This window comes from Cherax quadricarinatus, chromosome 31, assembly GCF_038502225.1.
Source record: "Cherax quadricarinatus isolate ZL_2023a chromosome 31, ASM3850222v1, whole genome shotgun sequence".
Classification (NCBI taxonomy): Eukaryota; Metazoa; Arthropoda; class Malacostraca; order Decapoda; family Parastacidae; genus Cherax; species Cherax quadricarinatus.
The window spans coordinates 15,787,733-15,802,821 of NC_091322.1; the positions used below are offsets into that span (position 1 = coordinate 15,787,733).

At 42.2% G+C, this 15,089-nt stretch overlaps 2 protein-coding genes across 6 annotated transcripts in view; both read left to right on the forward strand.

Annotated features, from left to right (window-relative positions):
- The window catches only part of RNaseZ (ribonuclease Z), a 90,261-nt gene extending 85,083 nt beyond the window's left edge, over positions 1-5,178 (forward strand). For all 5 annotated transcript variants that reach the window (XM_053790202.2, XM_053790212.2, XM_053790236.2 and 2 more), the window contains one exon: positions 4,855-5,178. In XM_053790202.2, coding sequence (XP_053646177.2) covers positions 4,855-5,049 — 195 coding nt within the window. In that variant the 3' untranslated portion in view covers positions 5,050-5,178. The remainder of the gene's footprint in view (positions 1-4,854) is intronic.
- A 2,971-nt stretch (positions 5,179-8,149) lies between these two features.
- Positions 8,150-12,085, forward strand: LOC138853470 (uncharacterized). The gene is made up of 2 exons (XM_070090217.1): positions 8,150-10,145; positions 10,322-12,085. Exons 1-2 carry the CDS (start codon positions 8,898-8,900, stop codon positions 11,009-11,011), a joined length of 1,938 nt encoding a protein of 645 aa, XP_069946318.1. The 5' UTR covers positions 8,150-8,897; the 3' UTR covers positions 11,012-12,085.
- The last annotated feature ends 3,004 nt before the right edge of the window (positions 12,086-15,089 follow it).

The following is a 15,089-nucleotide window of genomic DNA, read 5'->3' on the forward strand; positions in this document are numbered from 1 at the left end:
AAATTTGTCGAAATCGCCGCTGCTTCTACATCGCCGAGATCGCAAACTTCGCGAGAGTATAATTCCGTAAGTTTTCGATCAAATTTCATCCTTTTGGTGTCCTTACCATCGGGAAAAGATTAACGTTTCATAAGAAAATATAATTTTTTTTTTTTTCCCCAAAAAATTTTTCGACACCAGGAGACACTTCAGGATTTGGGGTTGTGACAGTCAAAGGGTCAAGGTATTTTAGAAGTTCAGAAAAATAGTTATGTTTCCAACATTGCACTTCAATTCTGATTTTTTCTGAACAAAAATAAATTAATATTTTTAATAAATCATTCACAGTCACTAAAGACAACAATTGAGTGGATGTTGGTGAATGCATTTTATTCTTTGGGCTTGCAGGAAACAGCCATTGAGCTGAAAGAAATTTATGTTAAGTTTAAATATAGATACTGTAGTATTTAACCCTTTGACTGTTTCAGGCCCCTTTCTGAAACTGTCATTCTATGTCGCTCAATTTTTGAAAAAAAAAAAAAAAAAAAAAAAGATTTTTTCTTTTGAAATGATAGAGAATCTTTTCCCGATGGTAATGACACCAAAAGTTCGAAATTTGGTCGAAAACTCATGGAATTATGCTCCCGTGAAGTTAGCGGTCTCGGCGACATATGCGTATCGGCGATTTCGCCGACTTTGAGCCCTATTTTCAGCCAATTCCATTGTTCCAGTTGACCAAACTCATAGCTATTTCTTTAGAACTCCATTTTATCTATCAGCTGAGTACAAGAAACCTCCCATTTACTAATTTGGACTACCCAATATGGTGGTCAGAAATTGGCAATTTGGCCAATTTCACGCTAACTAAAAAAGATGCCAATTTCAAAATAGGGTCCAGAATAAACAAGGTAGACATTCGTGGCACTAAAATAATATATGCTCTGTTCATTAGTCACATCTCTAGGCCCCTCTTATATTATTATTGCTTTCTATTTTGATTTTTTATTCATACAAAAAAATGCAAAATTTACTGTTATGCAGACTACTGCATTATTGCAAAAATGGCATAAATAATATCAGTGCACTAGTGAAAGAATATTAGACTCCCCAGTTGACGTGTATTGGACGTGTGGTGTGATCTATTTACTCCTGAACATTGGTAAAAATCGAACATTTCCGCTACTTTGAGCTCAGTTTCAAGGTCGTTTTCACCGTCAAAGTAATAAAAATCATCTCTATTTCTGTAATATGTTTTCCATTTTATCACCTAAGACCATGAAAACGCGAATACAACGATAAATACTATACGAAAATACACCTCAAAGTCAGCGTTTTATTCCAAAAAAACGATCAGTTTTTTTTTTCTCATTACGCAATGTGTGCTGCAGGATTTTTTTTGTGTGGTGCACAGTGACCACACAGACCCATTCTCTCACATGTGGGCCTACCAGCTTTCTCCCGCTTGATTTGAAGCCGCTAGAATTATTGAGTATATATACGTCAGAAACATTGGCTCGTAAGACGTATTTATTCGTCGAAAACAGTCAAAGGGTTAACATTGAACTATCTCACTGGTACCCCTAATATTCCAAGAAACAATAATGGTGTGTTTCCATGCCTTATTGATGAACCTCAAAATTTCCAAGATTTAAAGGTGTTCAGTACTTTTCTTCAGCATCTTAGCTCCTCAACACTAATTTAGAGTCTAGTAAAACTGAAAATATTGATAAATAACAAAAAGGCACAATACCGTGACTGGAACGATACACAAATAACCCGCACATAAAAGAGAGAAGCTTACAACGACGTTTCGGTCCGACTTGGACCATTGACAAAGTCACACTAACAGAGGTGGAGCAGGACGGCTATATATAGGCAGGAAGAGGTGGAGGTAGTAGTAGTAGTAGTAGTAGTAGTAGTAGTAGTAGTACAAGAATTGTATATAATACCGACAAGATGAAATTAAGACACATGCACAACACCCGGGCATCCCCATCGTAGACGTTTATTATTATCATTATAATTATCAAAACCAAACACTAAACCCACTAGGGTCATACAGATTGCCTTTATTACACATTGTTGTCTGGGCTGCATAGAATAAGATTTTAAATCAATTTTTTATTTGACTGGAACTCCCCTTGAATCAAATCTGAATGCCTCTCATTCTCCCAGATACTGTATAACCTTTATAACCCATACCAGTCTAACTTTTCCCCATGAATTTAATACTATTACATAAGGGAATATAGTACAATGGTCCCTAGAGTTATGATGGGTTGGAGTTATGATAATTTGGAGTTACAATTTACCCTCAGAGGAATTGTATTTTTAGTTGTGATTGAAGATACAATGTGCATAAAATGGTACGACCGTTGTGGGTCGCATCCTGGGGAACAAGATTAACCCAAGTTACTTGAAATGCTCTACATAACAATGGGGCTTTTTATATACATAATATGCCAGTTATGTCAGTTAGGTCTTTATTAGTTATATCATGTACTTGTAGAAACAAATATTATTATATGTACCTGGCAACATAACCAGGTGCATACACACTCATCTTCCTCGTCAGTTATTATTGTCGGCACACCTGGGTGGGTATCAGCTAATCAGACATGATGGCTTGCCTTTTGGGAAGCATACAAGCCAATAGGAGCATTGGTTCTTGTGTGAGTGTGCCTTAGCCAATCAGCGATGGGGTACGTTGCCTCTTTGACAGCGTCTGAGCCAATGGGAGGGGTATTCTGTGAGGGGTGGCTTAGTAACCAATCAGCAAATGCTTTGTCTCTGTGGTAACATCTCAGCCAATAGCAGGGTTTGTACTGTACTACAGTTTGAAGGCAATAAGAGTGTTTTTGCACTAATTCTGGATTATTTGCCCTTCATAATTGCATTTGTGTTATAATTGCACCATCCATTGCATTAACAAGTCATGATGGCTCATAAAGTGCACAGTCAACAAGCTGTTTCTCTGAAGATCAACCAAGAAATTAGTGCATTGGTGCATGAGTATGGTTTTTCACAACCCACCATCTCTGATTATCAAGCAAATAGAAAAAATAAAGAATATTAACCCTTTCAGGGTCGGCAGGCCCTCTCCTAAACTTGTTCTCAGGGTCGGAAATTTTTCGAAAAAAAAAAAATTCTTATGAAATGATAGAGAATCTTTTCTCGATCATAATGACACCAAGAGTATGAAATTTGATGGAAAACTTATGGAATTATGCTCTTGCGAAGTTAGCAGTCTTGACGATGTTTACGCATCGGCGATTTCGCCCACTTTGAGCCCTATTATTGGTCAATTCCAATGTACCAGTCGACAAAAATCATACCTATTTCGCTAGAACTCCATTTTGTCTATCGAATGAGTACAAGAATCCACCCATTTACCGATTTCAACTAACCAATAACGTGGTCAGAAATTGGCAATTTTGCCAACTTCACACAAATTTCAAAAGATGCCAATTTCCAAATAGGGTCCAGAATAAACAAGACAGACATTCCTGGCACTAAAATAACATTTCCTCTGTTGATTACTCACGTCCCCAGGCCTCTGCTAAATTTCTTTTGCTTTCCACTTTGAATTTTTATTCTCACAAAAAAATAAAAGACTTATGTTATGCAGACTACTGCATTCGTGTAGAAATGGTATAAATAATACCAGCGCACTTGTGAAAGAATATTAGGCTCACCAGGTGTCGTGTATTGAACGCATGGCATGATTTGTTTACCTTTGAAATTTAGCAAAAATCGAACATTTCTGCTACTTTGAGCTCAATTTCAAGGTACTTTTCATTGTGAAAAGAATCAGAATCATCTCAATTTCCATAATATGTCTTCCATTGTATAAAACGAGACCAGGAAAACTAGAATACAACCATAAATAGCATACAAAAATACAGTGGACCCCCGGTTAACGAACTTTTTTCATTCTAGTAGTATGTTCAGGTGCCAGTACTGACCGAATTTTTTCCCATAAGGAATATTGTGAAGTAGATTAGTCCATTTCAGTCCCCCAAACATACACGTACAAACGCACTTACATAAATACACTTACATAATTGGTCGCATTTGGAGGTGATCGTTAAGCGGGGGTCCACTGTACACTGCAAAGTCGCTGTTTTAAACCAAGAACACGGTCGGAGTTTTTGTTTCTCATTATGCACTGTGTGCTGCAGGATTTTTTTTTATACTGTGCACACTGACCACATAGACCCATTCTTTCATATGTAGGCCTACCAGCTTTCTCTCGCTAGATTTGAAGGCACTAAAATTTATGCGTATTAGTACGGCACCAACCCTGGCGTGCAAGCCGTACTAATATGGCACCAACCCTGAAAGGGTTAAAGTGGCTGGTGACTAAGCTAGTAAAAAAAAAGGTAGAGAAATGGAAAGACTGTTGTTATTGTGGATAAGAGAGAAGCAGATGAAGGGAGAAAATACCTACAAGTTATATCTGACAGCATGCAAGGTAGAGTAAAAGTTGCACTTCTAGGGTCTTGGAGCAAATAACCATAAAACCATGTATTTTGGGATTTGAATTGCGATGGGTTTATTTATTTATTTATTTATTTATTTATTTGTTTTATGTCTTTGCAAATAGTACATTGAGATTTTGTATGTACAATAGTGGGTTGCAATGCAAAGAGCGCCTCTGTTATGCCTAACGCTTATGATTATAATAATTGGAGGTATGATGCATCGTCTTGAACAGATCAGTATTGTAACTCAAGGGACTACTCTGTTATATAATTTTTTAATTGAATTGTCCTTTTTATTATGATTGTATTAGTACTACTTAGCTATAGCATCATATATATATTCTATGAGAATGTTACTGCATTTTTTAATTTACAAACTGTTATACTGCAGATTTGCTTCAAGGACTTGCCTACTCTGCACCACATGTATGAAGCACTGGTAGCCATGTTTGCTGAAGATTATGATGACATGTTGGAGAAAACAGCGAAGCGTGCAGCACGGGAAAGGCTCAGACACTTAGGAAATCCCAAGAGCAAGCAGGAAACTTTAGTAAATCAGGCCCGTGTAGAAGAGAAAGTTAAATGAGAAAATATTGTTTGGTTTAAATGAATTTCCTTCAAAATTTAGTAATACTGCATAAAATTTTTGCTACTTTTATTTTGACCTAAAAATATTTAGCTGTAAAAAAATTATATACAGTATATTATTTTTATTGTTAGGTGAATTTTAAAGAAAAATTAATTGCATATATGCTGTTGATACTCCTAGCTTAATTTATTGTTGAAAATATGACACAATGATAAAAAAGGGGTGAAAATTTAAATTAACTTGTTTTTGTTGAGACGAGCAGTTAAAATTATTCAGAGATAATGGAGGTGTTCACGAAACCTCTATTAATACACAATAGCAGTAAAAAAAAGAAAAAGTAAAAAATATGCCATGTTTACTGAGCACTAAATTAATGTGAAATATATATTTTGCTGCTACTGCAGGTAAAGGCAGCTGTACATATTTTTGTTATTGTATTTATTAAAGTAATTAGTGCATACAGAATATATATCTCCAGAAACTGATATAAGTTTCTTTAATCATGCTGTTAAAGTTGTTTATCAGTCACTTGTTTCTAAATTTCAGTAATTTTCAAATAATCAATGAATTTCATATTTTATTTTCAGTAAGTTTTCCTTAGTCAAAAGCAGACAGTTCCATATTATTTACATACTTGCAACATTGATTTAGTGCAGGATTTTTTGTTTTTTGGGAAAAATGATTTATACTTCCATTTCTATAGGAAGCATACAAAGTTTTTTCATCATTTTAAAATACTGACACATGTCCTCATGTGATTATAAATGTCCAATGTACAATATTATGATATTTTAATAAACTAAAACTAAAGACAAGATCAGGCATGTTTTCCTAACTGTATGCAGTCCCAATTTTCTTCCTGTCACTTCTTTATCCTACCCTAATCATTTACCTCATTTTTTGCCATTATTATGACCCAACTAAAATAATCCTTACTCTCTAATCTTGAGTCATGGGTTGTATCATGCAATAGTAGTACCTCTTCCTACACTTATCCATAATTTTTATATACGAAGTGCTATCAAAAAATTCCCATGCTCTAATTTTCGCACTCTTCCTGGGTGAAATTTTTATCACAACTAAGCACTAAACCCAAAAGGGTCATGCAGTTCCTGGGTGAAATATGGTAGCAGTGTACATTACACTCCTTTCTAAGATGGATCATTCTGTTGAGGTTAGAGGGGCATTTTTTGTCGTGTTGGTGCACTGCAAGTGTTTGTGTATTATTATTATAATAAAAAAGCAGCGCTAAGCCACAAGGGCTATACAGCGCTGCAGGGTAGGGAAGGAAGTGAGGGTATTGGGTGGCAGAAGGGGTAAGGGATGATTAGTAGGTTACAGAAAACAGCGGGGCAGGGGATAGTGCAGGGGTAGAGGGTAGCAAGAGATTGAGGTTTGTGGAGTAAGTCAGTTGTTGTCAAAAAGTCAATGAGAGAGTCCGGATGAAAGGTGGGTCCATCAGCGAGAAGGGAAGGTAAAGAGAGAGCAGCGGAGCGAAGACGACGACGGAGGTAAATTCTGCGTGCTCGTTGATAAAGTGGGCAGTCTAACAGAATGTGGCTGACCGATAATGGAACCTGACAATTCTCAGAGAGAGGAACAGGGTGCCTCTCCATGAGATATCCACGAGTAAAACGAGTATGGCCAATGCGAAGGCGGGGAGAGAGGAGTCTCCCAACCTCGACACTGGTGACAAGAAGACGGCCAGTAACCTATACTTGGTTTAATAGAACAAAGTTTGTTGTTGAGCAGAGCAGACCAACGTTGTTGCCAACAGGTGTGAAGGTGGGTAGCTATTACAGCAAAATAGTCCGGAAATGGAACACCTCTGAAATTGGTAGGTCATGTACTGCTGACTGCGCAGCAGTGTCTGCCTGTTCATTGCCCTGTACGTCAACATGACCAGGGACTCAACAAAAAACAATATCTTTATGCTTGGTAGAGATACGTCGTAGCCAAAGTTGGATACGTAGAACTAGGGGGTGAGGTGTATCAAATTTCCGTATAGCCTGTAGAGCACTAAGGGAGTTTGAGACAACCACAAATGATGACACAGGCATAGATGCGATATGAATAAGTGCTGCAAGAATGGCATACAATTCAGCAGTAAAAATGCTAGCTGAAGATAGTAAATGCCCTCGCACGACGCTCTCCGGAAACACTGCTGCGAATCCGACGCTGTCAGAAGATTTAGTGTAAACAGCCTGTACTGTCTGCACAGACAGCCCATGCTGTCTGCCAGCTTAGTTGATATTTCGCCCCACTCAAGTGCTGCCCTTTGGGTCTGTCCAGGTCTCCGTCTGTGCTTTGGTGCCTTTCGTTCATCCCCTGTTGAGAGCCTCTGTGCAGAAGCGATTATTCCAGCCTTGTCCTATTGCCATGATGATCATTGCCTTCACTATTATGTTCGATCTCATGACCTCCACAATCCTTCCGTATATAGGATGGTCACTGATGTTAGTAGACATTCTTTATTTGTTCGTCACCCCTGCTTACTCCATCCCTTTTCTCTCTGCCTCCATTCACTCTTGCTTTCTCTTCAGTTACCACTTTTCTATGTTCATGTAGCATCTCTTTTTTCGCTGCCCCCTTGGGAAGTTCCAGCTGTTCGAGTCTGTTCTTTCCCACTGCCATGTGCGAAAGCCCAACTCCCTATGTTGGCTTCCCACTCTTTTTCTTGATCACTTCCACTCTCATTCTCATGCCATTGCAGTGTACACCGATGGTTCTAAATCTTCTGACAGCGTCAGATTCGCAGCAGTGTGTCCGGCTAGCATTTTTAAGGCTGAATTGTATGTCATTCTTGTAGCACTTATCCATATAGCAGCTATGCCTGTGTTACCATTTGTGGTCGTTTCAAACTCCTTTTTAGTGCTTTACAGGCTATGTGAAAATTTGATACACCTCACCCCCTAGTTCTTCGTATCCAACTTTGGCTATGCCTTATCTCTAACAAGCACACTGTTTTTTGCTGGGTCCCTGGTCATGTTGACGTACAGGGCAATGAACAGGCAGACACTGCTGTGCGGTCAGCAGTACATGACCTCCCAGTTTCATATAGAGGTGTTCCATTCACAGACTTTTGCTGAAATTGCTACCCACCTTCACGCCCGTTGGCAACAATGGGTATATAACCCTTACGGTTTAGTGCTTCTTTTGATTATAATAATAGTAATAATAATAATAATAATAATAATAATAATAATGTCAGAGTAACTAAGATATTGCAAATGCTGTGGGATTTTTTTGTGGGTCATGTCAAAGCATTTTGACAAATTTTGAACACTAGGAAAGTGGCTGTGAAATTTGTGCCCTGCTTCCTCTTCAAGGGATGCTCCTTGGCATGGTGAAGAGGCTCTTGGTCTGAGGAATTAGCCCTGTCAGTCTTCTTCCTCAGACCGAACCTAATTACCCCCCATTCTCCCCTCCCCTATCCCATCCTCCCCTTTTTCCATTCCTCCTCCTCCTCCTCACCCCTCCCTTTTGCCCTTCCTCTTTTTGGCCTTTGGGATTTCTCCCACAGGCGCGCTAGTTCCTAGGTAGGGGAAAGGACACCGGGGTCCATCCCATTCCGTTGAGGTTCTTGGCGGTGGCGTAGTTTGCCGTGGAATCTGGATTGCCTGGGGATGTCCCGATCCCTCTCCGGTATCCCGGAGTAGCTTTGGGTGTCTTTCGGGCGACGGGTGTATCTCTGGAAGCCACCTTTCGGATTCCGGGGGTGGTGGCTGAAGGAGGTATGCTTTGTGGCGGATTTCCGGCCGCCCTCTCTTTTGTCCACCAAGGTAGCTCGGCAGATGTGAGGTTGCTATCCCGGATTGCTGGTTTACTGGCATGAAGGGTAGGGTATGGCACGGGTTCCATGCTGCATCTGCGCTACTAGCGGTGTTGAGGTCCTCTTGGGCACGGAGGGAGATTTCCGGCCCTTTCATTCCTCCTGGGAACTATTCCTCCCCGCTCCCCCCTTTTTTATTCTTTTTTTTTATTTTTATTTTCTTTTCTTTCTTTTTTTTCTTAAAAACAAAAAGCAAAGGAGTAACCTAACCATGGCAGCCCTAGTCCATGAACCCACTACCCCCGGGCCCCTTCTTGATACCTCACCCCATTCTGACCCTGCCTTGTGTTTAGACCACTCTTTGGACACTTCTGATGCCCCTGTACCTCTTGCTGGTGCTGTTTCCTCACCCGCTTCAGGTACCGGGGCTTCGACTGACTCCTTCGATTTGTCTGAACTCCACTCTCCTTTGACTATGCTTCCGGCTTCTCCCTCTACGGTACGGCAATTTTCGAATCGCCCGCCCATTTCACGCCGGACCAACTCCGGTCCTACTCCTAAACGCCAACGTCAATCTCCTGATGATGCTCCTTCGTTACCTTCCCATTCTGCTCGGAAAAGACTGACACGTCAACCACTCCCTCTCCACTCTCAGTTTCGGACCACACAATGGACTAAATTCTTTACTTTAAGACCGACTTCTTCTTCTGCCTACCTTTCTGACCATAGTATTGGCAAAGCGCTCCTGCGTCATGTTGGTAGAGATATTTCATTTCATGCTCTCAAGAGCGGTATGCGCATCGTCACTGTCCAGAATGCTACCCAAGCTCATGATCTTTCTCTCCTTTCGAATATCAATACTACTCCTATCACTATTGAAAAACATCTTTCTCTCAATTCTTGTAGTGGTACTGTCATTCTGCCCCATACCATAGTCCAACAGAATTTCCAGTCATGTGGCAATGACATTTTTGAACAGCTGGAACTCCAGGATCTCCCAATCCTCAAAGTAGACACTTATGTCCTTCCTGCCCGGGGGCGGAGACGTTACCCTTGCAATGTGGCTCGTTTAACTTTTGACAGCCGAGAACTCCCGTCCTCTGTATATGTCACGGGACATCGGTTACAAGTTCGAAAGGTGATACCTACACCGCAACAATGTAGAAATTGCTGGCGTTTTGGTCACCCAGCAAAATATTGCAGATCTATGGCCGAATGCCCAGTCTGTGGTGCCGACGACCATTCTAATACATCTTGCAGTCAACCTCCATCTTGCCTTAATTGTAATGAAGCTCGCCCTTCGTACTCCCGCCGTTGCCAGGTCTACTTAATTATTATTATTACAATCAAGGGGGAAGCGCTAAACCCGGAGGATTATACAGCGCCTGGGGAGGGATGTGGAAGGCATTCAGGCTTAATTTGGGGAACTGGAGCACAGATCCAATTCCCTAAATCAAGAGCCCCTCACCAACATCAAGGAACCTTCCTTGAGGGGAGGTCTACTTAAATGAACGTGAAATCCGTTGCCTCAAAGAGGCAGAAGGTCTCCCTTATGCTATGGCAGTTACTCACCTCCGCCTCCAAGGGAGACTACCCCGTGTTTCTTATTCTCGTGTTTCCAAACATCCCCCCACTTCTGGGGTCCCATCTTCTGCAGCCTCCTCTGTTGTTACCCCTCCCATAGCCACTACGGCATCTAATCCTTTTGCTGTCCTTGGCTCTGAGACGTCCCGACTACAACTCAGTCTGTTCTCACATCTTCGCGTCCTTCCTCACAAGCCCCAGTATCGACAAGACCTCGTACGACACCTAATACCAATCGCCCCTCTACTCAGAAGTCCAAAAAATCCACATTGCTCAAATCTTCTTTGCCCCTTCCTTCCCTTCTTCCACCTCCACACTTTACCTTTCCAGTCTCTGTACCTAGTTCTTCCCCTCTCTCTGGCTCTATTACAAGTGTGGAGATTCACCCTCCTCCTCGTACTATGCCTTCCACCCCCGTCCCCTCCCAAGTTTCTCCCTCTTCTGCCACCTCCCAGGTTTCTGCCTCTTCTGTCCCCCCCCACACTTCAACTCCAGTCCCTTACACTCTTCCCTCCCCCTCTACTTTGGTACAGTCCATTACTGTCCCAATCTTTACTCACCCTCCTCCTTCTATCTCCAATATGGTCTCCCATACATCTTTGAATTCAGAAACACTTGAAGCCATTTCAGAATATATTGCAGAGACTAAACCTTCAATGGACACTGATTCACTTCCTGTTCCTTCTCTTCCCTCTCCTCCATCTTCACAACCCCATTCTTCGCAACGCTCCGTTCCTTCGCTACTTGAATGTCTTCCAATGCCACCACACGTTGACTTTTCTAACCCCTCTAGTCCGTAGGTGCCTTTACCTACAGATTCCTGATATTTTCTTCATCGCCAATCATGGCCTATTTACAGTGGAATATCCGTGGCCTCAGGGGTAATCAGGGTGAGCTTCAGATGTTGCTTTCCAGGTTTTCCCCTGTTGGTGCTTGCTTACAAGAACCAAAATTACACTCGGCTGTTTTCCATCCTATCTCAGGCTATAGTAATTTATTGTATTCTTCGGATCCTTTCTCAGATGGGACCTTTAATGAAAGTACCCTTCTTCTACGCAATGATATTCCGTACTGTCAACTATTTGTCCATACCTCGCTGCATTACACTGCAGCCCGTATCCACTTGAATAAGTGGTTTACAATATGTTCTTTATATCTCTCTCCTTCTCGAGCATTTTCTATCCCAGACTTTGCCTTTCTTGTTTCATCCTTACCACCACCACTTCTGTTACTTGGTGATTTTAATGCCCACCATTTCCTCTGGGGGGGGGGTCTCATTGTGACTCACGTGGCATTCAGTTGGAGGCTTTTCTCGCCTCTCACCCCCTCCATGTTTTAAATACGGGTACTCCCACCCATTTTGATCCTCGTACTCATACTCTCTCTTGCATCGATCTATCAGTCTGCTCCAGGCGCGGATCTAGGAACAAAGTTTGGGGGGCCCGACGGCAGAATTTTCGGTTGTTTAAAGAGCATTAGCATTACCGTTTCTCCACTAACGGGATTCTTATTTGTTAATTACTGGCGGACTGACCTAAATGAATGGGCATAACCATCTGCTCTAGGTGCCAGTGTTTCTCTTCGCATCCAAATGAGAGGGCCGATTTTTCTGAGAAAAAAAAAAAACACTGACCTTACAATGTGAGGAATTTTGTATCTTATTAAAACTTTATTGAAAGTAAGAATTTAATAGCTAGAGGCTGTATAGCCCTTGTGGCTTAGCGCTTCTTTTTGATTATAATAATAATAATCATAATAGCTAGAGACTTTTACATTAGACATTAACTTAAATGTAGAATATATATATATATATATATATATATATATATATATATATATATATATATATATATATATATATATATATATATATATATATATATATATATATATATATATATATATATATATATATATATATATATATATATATATATATATATATACCTGCTTAAGACAGTAAGCATTATACTTTATAATATTACCTATAATAGTACCCTTAAAAGTAACATGCAAAGGTTATTACACTGAAAGGATTAATCACACTGCAGCCTAAGCAAAGAGAAGACGGCGGTTCCTTTCCGCAAACTTGTTGATCACACGATCAACAGGAACATGTACATCGTTATGGACGGCGAGTAGTGCGAGGCCGTTGAGGCGATCCTGACCTATGGTGCTCCTCAAGTATGTCTTCAGGCGTTTCAGGGCTGAGAACGATCGTTCGGCTTCTGCATTTGAGACTGGCAGGGTCAGTAGGATGGTAAGGAGCTTCGCGATGTTCGGAAACATATGGGCCTCGGCGTATTCCTTTGCTTTCTTGACAGATTCGAAGGCCGGAGCGGAACATGTCCACCACTGTGTTTCCGTCTGCACGAGCAAAAGTGACTCAACGTCACTTTCGTAGAGTTTAGTGGCTTTAAGAACAGCATCCACGTTTGCTTTTGAGCTCCTGAGCAGCTCCTTCAATCGGAGAGCAACGGGCACAGTGTCATCATCAAATCTGCTCTTCAACTCAGCGATCACATGGTCAACGAACGGAATATACACCGAGCGCCGATAGTACTCCTCAGCAGATGCCGCTGGGACATTCGCACGTTGTGTCTGTCGTGCACAGACTCTGGGAATAGGGACGTCATCGTGAGCTGAGCCCACTTCAACTAGATCCTTGGCTTTCACCAACACAGCGTGGAAGTACTCCTCGGCATCCGCTCTAAATTTGGAGAATAGAGTCCCGATTTCACGAATCAGTGTGTACGCACATACCAGGTCACCTTCCTTTTTCTATAGGGTTCTGCTTGGCTGAAGCGTGTGTGCCAAAACGGACTCGGCCACAACCAACCCAACGAGAAAGCGGGGGTCCCGAATCGCAGCGAGTAGGAATCCGGCGTTGGCATCCAACTTCATCTCATCCTCCAGAAAAATAGCGATGAGAGGCAGAAACTCGATGAACACGAGGACAGCATCGTGCCGCTCGACCCATCTGGTGGGGCACAGGGGCACCAGCTTTTCCCGCTTGGCTCAGGTCCGCCCCCCTCTCCCTCACTAGAGCTGTGGGCCCCCCCCACTTGAAAAGGAGTATCTGCATAGTTTTGTGTCTAGAAAAGTAAAAAAAAAAAAAAAAAAATATATATATATATATATCGGCTTTAAAATCTCAAATAATTCGGGAGGGCATGCCCCCGCCATGTAAAGGATTGGCCCCTCCTTCCCCTCGCCCCAAAATGAAAACCCAGCTACGACACTGGGCCAAAGCCCAAAGAGGGCCAAAGGGGGGGGCCCGGGCCCCCTGGGCCCCCCCCTTATATCCGCGCCTGGTCTGCTCTTCCTCCACTGCACTAACTTCACCTGGTCTGTTCTACCAGACTTGCATGACAGCGATCATTTTCCGATCATTCTTACTTCTCCTTCCTATTCACCACCTTTCCGTAGCCCTCGCTGGCAATTTGATCGGGCAAATTGGGATCTTTACTCACACCTCACTGCTTTTAGTGAGGTTCCTCCTTCATCCTCCATTGATGAGCTCCTACACATCTTCTTGACGTCAGTTTATACCACAGCTTCTCATTCTATACCCCAAACCTCAGGCAGGCATTCTCAGAAGTGCGTGCCTTGGTGGTCTCCTGCTTGTGCTCGTGCAGTACGTTTGAAATGTGCTGCATGGGGCAGGTACCGGTACAATAGAACCGCTGAGAGACTTCTTGATTTTAAGCAGAAGCGTGCGATCGCTCGCCGTGTCATCCGTGAAGCTAAACGCACTTGTTGGCGAGACTATGTTTCCACCATCACCTCTGCTTCTTCTATGAGTGCAGTCTGGAAAAAAGTGAGGAAATTGAGTGGTAAATACTCTCCTGACCCGGCTCCTGTTCTACGGGTCGCTGGTGTTGATGTAGCAAACCCTCTTGACGTTGCAATTGAACTTGGCACACATCTGGTCCGTATTTCCCGAGGGCTCCATCTATGCCCCTCATTTCTTTCCTCAAAGTCTGCCAGAGAGTTAGTACCCTTGGACTTTTCTTCTCTCAGAGAAGAACAGTATAATGTGCCTTTTACACTTCAAGAACTGGAGGCAACGCTCTCAGCTTGCTGATCATCGGCAGCTGGGCCTGACGACATTCATATTCGTATGTTACAACATTTACATCGGTCAGCCCTTGTAGTCCTCTTACACCTCTTCAATCTTATTTGGGCACAAGGAGTTCTTCGCCAGCTGTGGAAATCTGCCATGGTTCTCCCTTTCCGCCCCTCAAGGAAGGTTCCTCGATGTTGGTGAGGGGCTCTTGATTTAGGGAATTGGATCTGTGCTCCAGTTCCCCGAATTAAGCCTGAATGCCTTCCACATCCCCCCCCCCCCAGGCGCTGTATAATCCTCCGGGTTTAGCGCTTCCCCCTTGATTATAATAATAATAATAATAATAATCTCCCTTTCCGCAAACCGGGTACTACAGGACATGATGCCTCCCACTATCGCCCCATCGCTCTTACTAGTGCAGTTTGCAAAGTGATGGAACGTCTCGTAAATCGACGTTTAATGTGGTATTTAGAGACACACAACAGTCTCTCCGCTAGTCAATATGGCTTTCGTAAGGGTCGTTCTACCATAGACCCCTTACTACGCTTGGATACGTATGTTCGTAATGCCTTTGCGAATAATCACTCAGTTATTGCCATATTTTTTGACCTT

Coding starts and splice junctions, on each gene's coding strand:
- LOC138853470 (XM_070090217.1), top strand. CDS start 8,898: ATGGCACGGGTTCCATGCTGCATCTGCGCTACTAGCGGTGTTGAGGTC. Junction 10,146..10,321: donor CGTACTCCCGCCGTTGCCAG/GTCTACTTAATT, acceptor CCTTGAGGGGAG/GTCTACTTAAATGAACGTGA.